Raw genomic sequence first — 13166 nt, forward strand, 5'->3', positions numbered from 1 at the left:
GCAAATTTACATGCTAGTCAATCCTCTTTGATATACAACATTATTTTTGTATATTTAGGGATTCCTATTTAAAACAAACAGTATATTTTACCATACATATTTATTTTCCTATTTATTTATTATAAAAAGCAGAACTAGGATAATGAGAAAAACAATGCTGGTAGGCTACTATATTTCTGAGTGCTATTTATGGACACTGTAGCAAAATTTACATGATAAAAAATAGGATTTGAACGTATAGTCATTTTTGCTCAACATTAACCCTAAAAACATACTTTAAAAAAGAACATATTGTTCAGGTTCAAGTGTTTTATTTTTTCTCATTCAAAAACATAACTTTTGAAAAGCTTCAAAAACTTATTCAGCCAGAAAGCATCTTGAAAAGAATATAAAACCATCACCATGTTGTTTATAAAAATAAAATGTTAGCATACAATCCTTCGATCTCTATTTTGCAGTACACAAAGTGAAAGTCACGTGTCTTTATTTAAACTCTCATTTACACACGGAGAGGTTTGAAATGTCAATATTTACATATAATACAGTTGATGAAGAGACAAAAATGGTATTTTCCCACATTCTGTTTGACTTCTCTTTGTTATACAGTATGCTCAAATGCAATAACTCGACAACTTTGTGTTTGCATTTCAATAAGTTTCACTTGGTTAAACCTTAAGCAAGTGCGAACTACACAGCCCTTTCAAAACCTGTCAAACAAGCAACAACCATTGACCTGGTCAAGCAGTTGGTTTTAGATTTAGCACTTCAGATGTTAACTTGTACTTTGGCTTTAGCAGATGTGGGGCTTTAGGACTAAAACATCATTTATTTCTGTGATTTTATAATGCTTTTGCTGAATGACTTAAAAAATATATTTCACCCACACACAGGCAGTGTTTGGAATAGCGCACTACCATTGTATACTGTGCATAGAAATGAATATTTTCCAAATGCATGGCATACCTGAATGATGTACTACATTTGTCAAAATGTGCGGTGTGCTTGACCTCACATGTTCAGTGTGAGAAATGAACTGCAAGTCACATCTGCTGCGATTGTGTTTCTTCATGGTTTGATCGGCAAATGATATTTGACCACAAAATTAGATTTATTTATGAGGTAATGCGAGGCATATTACTGTTGCAAATGTTTATTGTAACATAACAAATACTGTTTTGCATCCTATTATTTAAATATAGTAGGCAGGACACGCAGTACGCTCATATTCCATGCCGAACATAGTTACTTTGGCTCTGATTCAAGGCAAATATGCTGTGTGGTGCAATTAACAATTTCATTTTAAATGGATGGCTGTGAATGCGTCTGTTCGGCCGGTCAGTTCAATGGAATTGTTTAACAAAGAGATATTTGAATCTCTTTTCCATTACACTGCGAATTAAGCTGGCCAACCAATACGATTCACACTTTTGCACTTTTAGTCAAATGCCCAGAGCCGCTGCCGTTACGTAAAACTGTGACTTGGTGGGATATATTCCACCAGCCAGTGGCCTAAATGATCATTTTTAGATAATATGTAATGTAATCTTGTTAAAATGGATTTATTAAAATTGTTTGCGAAAAAGTTTGGGTTTAGGAACCGTTATCGAAGTCAAGGTACCGGTATTGCTATCGATATCGAATATTTTTGAACGATACCCAGCCCTAATCTTAAATCGCATGCCAAAATCAGACCCAATTCACATGCCGAAAAATCGTGTTGGTGTGAACAGACATTTAGCTGTAAAGAAATGTAAAATGAAATTATAATTAGATATTTCTAGATAAATCTATTTCTTTTGCATAGATTTATAAACTGTAGTCCTACCTTACCTACAATGAACAAATGTAGATTTAGAAATACTGGTACACTGATGCACAGACTGGAAGATATATATTCTATTTTTATCACACATCATACGAAACGTGACTCATAAACTTTGTTCTTGACTGAGCAGCTTTGTTGGTTGAGAGAGTTGTAACGTGATATGATTTTTCATGGCTGTCTCAGGACAGTATGCAGTTCTTGTCCTTGTCTTTTCTACTGAGACTCTGTGTCCTTCTCCTGAAACTTCCTCTCCGGCTCTTGTCCTCGTCCTCTTTCTGTCCCTCCGCTCTCGCTCCACCCGTCAGCTGTGGCGGCAGAGGAATGCGCTGGCCCAGAAAGAAGCCTTCCTCCTCTGAGTCTGAGGAAGAGGAGCAGGTGGAGCAGGAGTCTTCGTGTCTGGAGCGAGTGGAGTGCAGGGTCAGGCTGCCGTTTCGACTTCGCCTGCGGTCCCCTTCCCGCCATTCCAGGGTTTCCAGGCGAGGTCTGTCGCTTCGTGAACCTCGGGATCGTCTGAGGTGCTTCTCCATGGGAGGCTGGCCACCGCTTCCCCGACGGAAACTGTGGTGGTACGACCCATCTGAAGGGAAGATGCTTGAGTGAGATCGTACAGCCGTAACAACACTTCACTGTAACTTAATGTGAATAGCTCACCCAAAAATGAACGTTTGTCATCATTCCTCACATTTTTCTTTCATAATAGAGGTTTGATTCATGAGCAAATCATTCATTCGAGTCAAATCGTTTTAGTGAATATGCTAATCCAGTTCAGAAAAACCAGTAGGAGTGATCATGAAACAGGCTGATCCAGTTCTGTAGTTTGCTGGTTCATCAGATTGTCAGTGAATGACGACTTAAAAGAAATTGGATGAAACAACAGGAAACACTAAAAATGACTTTTACATTTACATTTAATCTTTTAGCAGATGCTTTTATCCAAAGCGACTTGAGGAGAACAATAGAAGCAAATCAAACCAACAATAGGGCAACAATACGCAAGTGCTGTGACCAGTCCCAGTTAGCCCAGCATAGTACATGCAGCAAGGTTTTATTGATTTATTTTAGATTATAGAATTAATCGGTCAAGTGATGATGATGAAAAAGATGTGTTTTCAGCAGTTTCTTGAAAAGGGCTAAAGACTTGAAATGCCAACAGTTTCTTTGTAATAATATTTGACAAAAGTGTCTTTACTGAATCACTACTTACTGACAATGTTTCACTCTGAAACACGCAACAACTGACTATACTTATTAAATTAACTGACTAAATGTGTTAAATTGCATTCTTTGATTTGATAATCACAGTTTGATAAGATACAGTGTCTTGCGAAAGTTTTGGTACCCCTTCATTTTTTTCACATTTTGCTGTGTTGTAGTCTTATGCTAAACTGTTTAAAAAAAAAAAAAAAAAAAACTCCATACACCATAATTACAAAGCAAAAACAGATTTGTGATAACTTTATTTTATAAAAAATAAAAAACTGGATTAATAACAATGCATAAGTATTTGTACCCTTTTCTGGGACACTTGAATTGTAGCTCAGGAGCTTTCCACTTGTGCTTGTAGATGTTACTACACCTCGAGTGGCGTTAACCTGTGCAAATTCCATTGAATGGGTATGATTTGGGAAGGCACACACCTCTCAATAAAAGGTCTAACAGCTGAAAATGCATATCAGAGCAAAAGCCAAGCATGAGGTCAAAAGAACTGCAGGTAAAGCTCAGAGACGGGATTGAGTCGAGACAGATCTGGGGAAGATTATAACAAATATTCTGCTGTACTGAACGTTCGCAGAAGCATAGCCTCCATTTCCTTAATGACAGAAGATTGGAACAATCAGGACTCTTCCTAGATCCAAACTGAGCAATCAATGGAGAAGAGTCTTGGTTAGAGAAGAGTGGTGATCAAGAGGCTGATGGTCACTCTGGTTGAGCTCCATGATCATATATGGAGATGGGAGAAACTTACAGAGGGACAAACATCACTGCAACACTCCACCGATCTGGGCACTCTGGCAGAGTGGCCAGACTCAAGCCTCTCCTCAGTGAAGACACATGGAAACTAGGGCTGGGTACTGACACAAATTTCACAATTCGATTCGATTTCGATTCACAAGCTTGCCATTTGATTTCGATTTCGATTCGATTTGATTATTTGGGATATCAGGTACAATACATGGCAAATTTTCTCAAGGAAAACAAATCTCTTAATAGTCCAGGCAAAATAGCGTTTTACGACAGACTAATTGTAAAAGAATTTTTTGCAGCTTAGATCATTTCTATGAGGTGTCCAGAATAACATACTAAAAAAAGTCCTAAGAAATCCTAGTTGAGGAAATATGTTAAATTCTCATCAATCCGAGATGTGTGCCAAAAAGGCCAGGCAACAATACACCCCAATGGGGCTATTTTTTCCCTTTACTCCTATCAAAATGAAACTTTACACAATGAAAGTACCCATGAAAAGTAAAATGTTTTGTATTACAAGTTTCTTTGAAAATGAATTTGAATATGCAAATGAGCTATACACTAATCGAATATGCCCAAAATACACCCAAATAGGCTTAATTTTTTCCTTTACTCCTACCACAATAAAACTTTACATAGTAAAAGTATACATGAAAAGTAACTTTTTTTGTATTACAAGTTTCTTTTGAAATGAATCTGAATATGCACATGAGCGCCACACTTGTCCTAATTTGCATAGGCAGAAACACCATTCATATGTATGACAAATACATCGGCCCAATCTTCATCTAATCATCCTACTGCCAATGGGTGATGGCAATGCTGCTTTTAGACTGGCCTCTAACCTGAAAACTGCCTGGCTTGGTAGTACCTGCCAGGGGTACACTATAACCCCCGCCGGTGTAGTCTTCAGGGTCACGGAGGCACACAAGCCTCACCACCGCGACAATGTAGCAACAACAGGGGAGGTTTCTTTTTGGTGTTTTTTATTTTATTTTAGTTTTTTTTTTTGTTTTTCTTTAACTAACCTAGATATTGCTATTGCTAGCTTCTCATAACACTACAAAGCTACTTTACAAACGGTGGAAGTCTGATGTGTGGCCCGCCTGGTCTGAAATACTTGCTAACTACAAAAAGAGAAGCAGTTTTGGTGTCTGGCAAAATTATTTTAAAGAGCTGGAATGTCTGGAAAGTGTGTCTATCTGGTTTTTCATCTGTCTTCTGTGTGAGAGTGAATCGTTTAGTTGGAAAGAATGACTTCTGCCTGTAATCTCTTACCAACAATACCAATCATTTGTAAATCTACCAGCTCAAACTTTAATCTCACCACGTTACTAATGACTAAAATGGCTATTCTGACTTCCTTCTGATGTTATCTGTGGGGGAATGCCATTAGGTAAGGCTTGTTCGTAAAAAAAAAAAAAAAGTATTCAGAAAGCAACTGGAGGCAAGATTGTGCAATCAATTCTTAAGGTCAATATAAGTCTTTTTGTGGCAAGTGACCCAGGAAAGTGTGGCAAGTGACTTCAAATTTATCGTGTTTATGCATAGGTTAACTTACTGAATGGACATGAATGTGTTAGTTATTTGGCCCCTGTTTTTTCTACTTGTGACTTTATGGTTTCTTGGCCATAAGTTAATTAGGCCTAGTGTTGAGCTCATTTGCATATTTAAAATAGATTTTTCAAGGAATCTTGTAAAACAAAAATGTTACTTTTCATGTATACTTTCACTGTGCGAGGTTTGATTGTGATTGGAGTAAAGGAAAAAATAAGTCCATTAGGGTGTATTTTGGGCATATTTGATTAGTATATTGCTCATTTGCATATTCAAATTCATTTTCAAAGAAACTTCTAATACAAAATGTTTTACTTTTCTTGTAGACTTTCATTGTGTAAAGTTTTATTGTGGTAGGAGTAAATGAAAAAATTAAGCCTATGCGGGTGTATTTTGGGTAGCCTACCGGTATATTCGATTAGTGTAGCTCATTTGGATATTCAGATTCATTTTCAAAGAAACTTGTAATACAAAGATTTTTACTTTTCATGGATACTTTCATTGTGCAAAGTTTCATTTTGATAGGAGTAAAGGAAAAAAATAGCCCCATTGGGGTGTATTGTTGCCTGGCCTTATTGGCACACATCTCGGATTGATGAGAATTTAACATATTTCCTCAACTAGGATTTCTTAGGACTTTTAGTATTTTATTCTGGACACCTTATAGAAATGATCTATGTTGAAAAAAATTCTATTACAATTAGTTCTATTTTTGGCTCCAAAATGAGTTACTTTGCCTGGACTATAACTAATGCTGTAAACTATGGGAGTCAGTTGTAGCCTATAGGCTTCATTAGCCTACTATAATATTGAAGGTAAAAATGAACTGATTTGTATACAAACACTCTTACACTTTTATTTATTTTTATAATAATAAAGCTTTAAATATTGAAGAACAGTAATAAATATTGAAGTAATATGGTGCATATATTTAGCAAAATGCTCCTCTCTAGAGTTAATTTTTCTAATTGACTAACGAGTTTATGGTCACTGGATATGGTTTTTCTGAGGTAAATGTGACGTTACATGACATTGTTTACAAGCTGTTTTACTGACGTCTTTCCACGGTTGAAACACTGATTAAGCGATTCCATGTGACGATACGGATTTCGATAAGTTGTACTCTATCTTTTAACACACTTTCAGATGTTTTCACTCATTCATGTTTATTTATTAAGGCGGAAGAGAAGATCATGTGCGATCTCACGCCACAGCGCAAGAACTGTATTTATGTTTTTGAAGTTCGTAAGAAAATGGACGTAATTTGAAATCTGAGACTTTGTTTCAATATCAATAGTAACAAAGCACAAAGATTATTGCGATTTATTGGATGGGATGCGCGTTACAATGTTCCATTCATTCATCAACAGAAAGCAGGATGACTAATCGATTCTTGGGATTTTAGAATCGATATCGGTTCGTAAAAATGAGAATCCATTAAAATCGATAAATCAATATTTTTTACCCAGCGCTAATGAAAACCCACTTGGAATTTGCAAAAAAAGCACCTAACGGACTCTCAGACTTTGAGAAACAATATACTCTGGTCTCATGAACCTCAGATCCATGTCTGGAGGAAACCAGGCACTGCTCATCACCGGCACAATACCATCCCAACAGGAAAGTGTGGTGGAGCAGCATCATGATGGGGGTGTTATTCAGCGGCAGGGACTGGGGGACTCGTCAGGGTAGAAGGAAAGCTCAACGCAGCAAAATATGGAGTTAGCCTTAATGAAAACCTAGTCCAGAGCATTCAGAACCTCGGACTGGGCAGAAGGTTCACCTTCCAACAGGAAAATGACTCTCAACACAGCTAAGACGATGCAAGAGTGGCTTATGGACACCTCTGTGAATGTCCTTGAGTGGCCCAGCCAGAGCCTGTGCTTGAACCCAATCAAACATCTCTGGAGAAACCTGAAAATATCTGTCCAACGGCAGGCCCCATCCAACCTGACAGAGCTTGAGAGGATCTGAGGAGAAGAATGGCAGAAAATCCCCTAATGTGCAAAGCTTGTGGCATCACACCCAAAACAACTTGAGGCTCTAAAGGTGCTTTAACGAAGTACTGCGTTAAGGGCATGAATACTTATGCAATGTAATCATTTCAGTTTTTCCTTTTTAATAAATTTGCAAAGTTGTCACACATCTGTTTTTTGCCTTGCTATTATGGGATGAGGAGTGTAGATTGATGGGGAAAAAAGTACTTAAAGTAAAAGCGAAAGCCGCTTAGCATCAGGCAGCAACAAAACAAAATGAAGGGGTATGAATACTTTCGCAAGGCAATGTATATCGCTACTTCAGTTTTATTTTGATTACCAGTGCATCCCCATGGGTTTATTTTAATATTACATTGGATTTAATTAATTAGCTTTATATATGCCTTGCAGTTCCCTCATGAACCTCTGGTTTTTAAGCATTTCCCACATAACCTTTAAAACCCATTTTTGTTATTTTCTAACAAATTAGAAAAGATGCTTAAACTTGAGAAATGTCAGACTGGGACAAAATGTCAGTTTGTAGTTAGTGTTTCCTTTGATTTTCCCATAAGTCCTTAATTTGTCACTCTGGCTAGTTTGGAACCAAATGTTGGTTTGAGATTACCAGCATTTCTATATTTTCTCTATTTCTTAGATATTTATTTCTTACAATAACTTGAGTAACTTTGTTAAATGATTAAGCTAAAAACAAATCTACATTTTGGTTTTGTTTTAAAAGTCCAATTAAACAAATGATTGTTTTCTCTAGCAGTGGTTTTGCATGTAGCTTTACAACAAATGTTCTTTTGTGTAGCATCTAACGTGCACTAGACTGTATTTTGTTTTATTGCTATTAGGATCTTAGGACAAAAGCTGAAAGCATTATGATCTCACCCAGCAGGTCCATTTGAGACGGTTCTTCAGTGCAAAAGCGCAACCTGTGTCCCAAACTTCCCTCAGCTTCTTCTCCATCTTCCTCCTGCTCCTCATCCTCTCCCTCTCTTCTCTCCATCTCCACCCCTTCCTCTTCCTCCCACTCTTCCTCTTCCACTGAATAACTGCAGCTGATTGGCTCTCTGAAGCTGACCCTGGCGGTGCTGCTGCGGACAGGTGTTGTGGGGAGGTCTTCATCTTCTGTGACGACGGGAAGGGAATGCGAAGGCGTCTGCGAATCAGACGGATCGAAGAAAACAGGGGGCGGAGGAGGCGGAAAGGAGTCGGAGTCGTTTAGATCATCACACGCATCTGAAGACTCAAGTTGAGAGGAAATTCCTATGAGGAAGCAAAGTAAGAAATACAGCTTCAGACATGATAAATGATTTATTGCTTTAATTAATTTGACTCTGTGACATCAAGCAAACCTGTACGACCGCTCTCGGCGATGTTCCCACAATCCTTTGCAGTGGAAGTCCCCCTAGATGTGCAGTTTGGAGGGAAAGGACCAAATTCTGCATATCCGTTCAGCTCCACTGTAAACTCCAGAGCGCTGTAAGGACTGTCTGACCGGCGATTCATTTGGTGTGTGCTGATGCTCAATTGGTCCTTGCAATGTAATGCTGCCCTGTCATTGGCTACCAGACAGAGCTGAGAGGAAACATGTGACTGTTTTGTGTGAGTTTGTCCATAAGGTGGAGGTTCACCATTCGGTATAGGAGGGAATGATGTGTGAACACCTGCAAAATGATCAACGGCATAATTAGAGATGCTTCTGACTACAAACCCTGTCAATAATATGTTCTGAGGGCGCTTTTCCAATGTACAAGTTATAGTTCACCACAAAACCAAAAGACAAAATTTGAACATTTCTCTGAATTTCTCTTTAAAAACTCTGAATCAACATGCACCAATGCGACAATCAGTATTGTCTTACTGACAAAAAGTATTCATTACTTCAATGAGCTCATTGTTTCTGCCTTAAATTATTACATTGTTTAAATTAGTACATTTTTAGCTAACTGTGATTTGCATATGTACATTTCTGAAATACATAACTAAGACAGTTACCTCTGATAACAGATCTCTATAAATTGTAATGTGGACTCATGCATTTTCTGTAAAGCTGCTTTGAAACAATGAAAAACTTATGAAATATGATTACAATTTAAAATAACTGTTGTATATTTTAAAATGTAATTTACACCTGAATTTTCAGCAGCCGTTACTCCAGTCTTCAAGTGTCGCATATTGAAGTCAACATGCAGATGTCATTTTTTGCTGTTGAACCAAACACTAATCATCTTGTCTGGAAACTTTTTTTAAATTAGCAGATATTAAAGATAATAAATAAAGTATACTTACAAATGTACTTTACAATTTAGAAAATTAGTTTAAAAATGGATTACAATAATACGAATGTGCTTAATTGTGTTTAAATCACCATTGAGATGAAAAGAGAATTACTAAAATAGTTTTTTTTAATTAAAGTATAAGAATTCAGGGAGAAAAAGTCTCAATCACCACTGAGAATAAATAAAAATGTTAAAAAATAATAAAATGTGCTTTTTTTGTCAAACAGCCACAATGCAAAAAAAAAAAAAAAAAAACCTAAAAATAGCCTCCATTCTCATAAAATAATATTTATTTATTTTTCTATTGATTTTGTAGTAAAATATGACATTTCTTACAATTTTTTAAAAGATTTAGCTACATTTTGTATTTCCATGTTGTGCTAAAATGAAAAAGTAACGTATATGTGTGAAACATCATAAAAAAGCAGAGTAAAAAAAAAAAAAAGTAAAAACATTTTTTTAACAATAACATCTGTACCTTTGCTCTCCAGTGCTAAATGACCCCCATTATCTGTAGTTGCTTTGACTGCATTCTTCTTTGTGCTAGAGGTGGCGGCAGGGACACTGGTTCCCCCCTGTGGCCGTGGTGTGGAACTATGCTGCGGATTCTGAATTAGTTTATGCGACACTGATTTGCTCTGTAGGGCAGAATCGCAGGAGTCGGAGTTGTCTGGGTCTTCCCCCAGCGAGCAGGAGCGCGAGCAGAAGATGAGTCCGCCGCGGGGCAGGAAGGGTCTGCCCAGCAGGGGGAGCCGACAGCAGGCACAGCTGAAACACGCTTCAGAGGCGTGCCAGTGCTGGCCCTCGTACGTCATCTGGCCCTGATCTATACCTGCAGACAGACAGAGGAAAGTCCTTCAATCATGTAACGTCTCAATCAGGAACCACGGCATTTTTCTGTAATTGCTCAGCTTTTTACTGCCATAATTAACAAGGAATGTACTGTATCTCTAGCAATTAAATCAAATGACTTCAGAAATGTGTTCATGTTAACACACCTACAAAGGTCTAGCAGCTAAGTGAATAAATGTTTTATAAATGCATCTAGGTCATTCTTTTGTCAAGTCAAGTCACGTCACATTTATTTATATAGCGCTTTTTACAATACAAAGCTGCTTTACAGTGATAACAGGAAAATAATGCAACAAAGTTTGTTTCTACAGGAAAATAGCATCTCAGTCCAGCTAAAGTAAGTTCAGTGATGGTTCAATTTTGTTGTAAAAAGTTATTTTAGTTCATTTATATACAGTATAGCCTCTCTGGAGTAAACTGTGATGTCATCGTCCAGCTCAGTTTAGTTCTTGTATAATAGTGTCAATGCAGGCAGAGCAGTATGATTGTTGAATATTAAATTAAATGTCCCCAACTAAGCAAGTCAAAAGCCAAAGGCGAAAACAGGCAGTTCTCCTGTTATATACTTTTGTTACTTTTTTATTAAGTATATAACATTTAAGGCATAAACTAGCTTTGTTTTGTCAGACTTTTTAAATGTTTTTGAAGAAGTCTCTTTATGTTCACCAAGTCTGCATTTATTTGATCCGAAATACAGTAAAAGCAGTAATTATAGGAAACATTATTATAATTTAAAATAAATGATTTACATCTTAAAATGTAATTTATTCCTATGTGATCAAAGCTGAATTTTCAGCATCATTACTCCAGTCTTCAGTGTCACATGATCCTTCAGAAATCATTCTGATATGATGATCTGCTGCTCAAGAAACATTTCTCATTTACACTGTTTTAGAGGGACTACTCAGCACTCGTTAAGACTTGATCAAAATGGTTAGATGCATTGAAAAGCTTAGCGGTACACTTCGGGTTTAAGGGGTTAACAACCATGGAGACTAATTAAACACAGGCAAACGGGCACAGGCGCAACCAAATGCACATGTGTGGACATCGGATTTTATTGGTTAAACACCTACTACATACTGAATTTGATCAAACAATCTTCAAAGCTATGGCCTGTTGCTTTAAACAGTCTGTCACACATACAACAGTTTTTATTTTATTTTACAGAGACATTTTGAAGGCAGAACCACAGCTATCGGCTCTAAATGACACAACATTACACAATTTTATAACGTTGCCCCACATGGGACTCGAACCAACATTCTGCGGGACAGTTGCCTGTTGCTCCTCTCGTTGCGTCACTGGGAAGACATGTTTTCACATAGATGCCGAAGTCCCATAATTCAGCTGAGAATCAACTCAAAATGAAGATTTCTATAATGTATCACATTGTATATTTACCGCATGGTATATTTAATAATTTCAGAAAAACACGTTTTGGGTAATGTGCCAAACAGGATTCGAACCCACGAAACCCAGTTTGGCCGAGATACAGCATCTGAACCATTTCGGGTCGACCTCGTTCGCGACATCATAACTTTTGAACAAAGATGAAAAAAAAAAAAAAAAAAATCTGTTCAGTCATTTCTGTGCAGCTCAGTCCAAAGATCATCTGAGCCTATTTTTGTAAGATTTAGACAAAATGTGCCTCTATTTGTACATTGTTAATATAGTCCAAGTGACTCCAGTGGCTCAATCTTAAGTTTATAAAGCGACGAGAATACTTTTTGTGCGCAAAAACAAACAAAAATAACGACTGTATTCCACTTTTCATTTCCTTCTCTCTGGACCTCGAGTCTTTTTACGTAGTGTTTAAGCGTAGCGCGTCTGTGTTTCACGTCACCACGTAGGCTCACTATTGGGCGACTCTGGTCATGTGTGATACGTGGTGATGTGCAACACAGACGCGCTACGCTATTACACTACGTAAAAAGACTCGAGGTCCAGAGAGAAGGAAATGAAAAGTGTAATAAAGTCGTTATTTTTGTTTGTTTTTGCGCACAAAAAGTATTCTTGTCGCTTGATAAACTTAAGATTGAGCCACTGGAGTTACTTGGACTATATTAACAATGTCTTTAATACATTTTCTGGGCCAGCAAGTTATAGTGTCCATAAGCCTGTGGAGGAGTGATCCAGCTCTCAGATTTCATCAAAAATATCTTAATTTGTGTTCCGAAAATGAACGAAAGTCTTACGGGGTTGGAACAACATGAGGGTGAGTAATTACTGACAGAATTTTCATTTTTGGGTGAACTAACCCTTTAATATGATGACAATATAATCCCCCATTCTCAATAATGTAATGCAAACCAGTATATTAATTAAATCACTTCTATACATCATAGTAGTATTGTTGCATTGCCTTTAATTTACATTGTTTTTTACTTTACATTTCTTATTCTTTATAGTGATGTGATATTATGTTAATGAGAAGTGGAAGATAAAATATGCCTAATTGTAATGACTATAATGTCACAATGCAACAAAACCTTAATGTCATTAAAAAGCTTTATTTTAAATGCAAAATACTACTTCTTCTTCTTTTTTTTTTTTTTTAGGTGATTTTGTTGTTGTTGAGATAAATACATTTAAACAGATTCAGCTCTTAAACCCCCTGGATAGCTGATGCATGACTGATGCTGCCAAAATGGTTTAGACTTTAGTTATATTTAAGAGTGTATAGATATAGAGGGTTGTTTG

General features: G+C 37.0%; 1 protein-coding gene across 3 annotated transcripts in view; it reads right to left on the reverse strand.

Annotated features, from left to right (window-relative positions):
- Positions 1-296: 296 nt before the first annotated feature.
- Positions 297-13166, reverse strand: part of prickle3 (prickle homolog 3) — a 44452-nt gene continuing 31582 nt past the window's right edge. For all 3 annotated transcript variants that reach the window (XM_081348435.1, XM_081348437.1, XM_081348436.1), the window contains 4 exons: positions 10090-10443; positions 8685-8996; positions 8218-8595; positions 297-2402 (listed from right to left, as the gene is read on the reverse strand). In XM_081348435.1, the coding sequence (XP_081204561.1) occupies positions 2005-2402; positions 8218-8595; positions 8685-8996; positions 10090-10443 (1442 nt within the window). In that variant the 3' untranslated portion in view covers positions 297-2004. The remainder of the gene's footprint in view (positions 2403-8217; positions 8596-8684; positions 8997-10089; positions 10444-13166) is intronic.

This window comes from Scardinius erythrophthalmus (genome assembly GCF_964197995.2).
Source record: "Scardinius erythrophthalmus genome assembly, chromosome: 20".
NCBI classification, from domain to species: Eukaryota; Metazoa; Chordata; class Actinopteri; order Cypriniformes; family Leuciscidae; genus Scardinius; species Scardinius erythrophthalmus.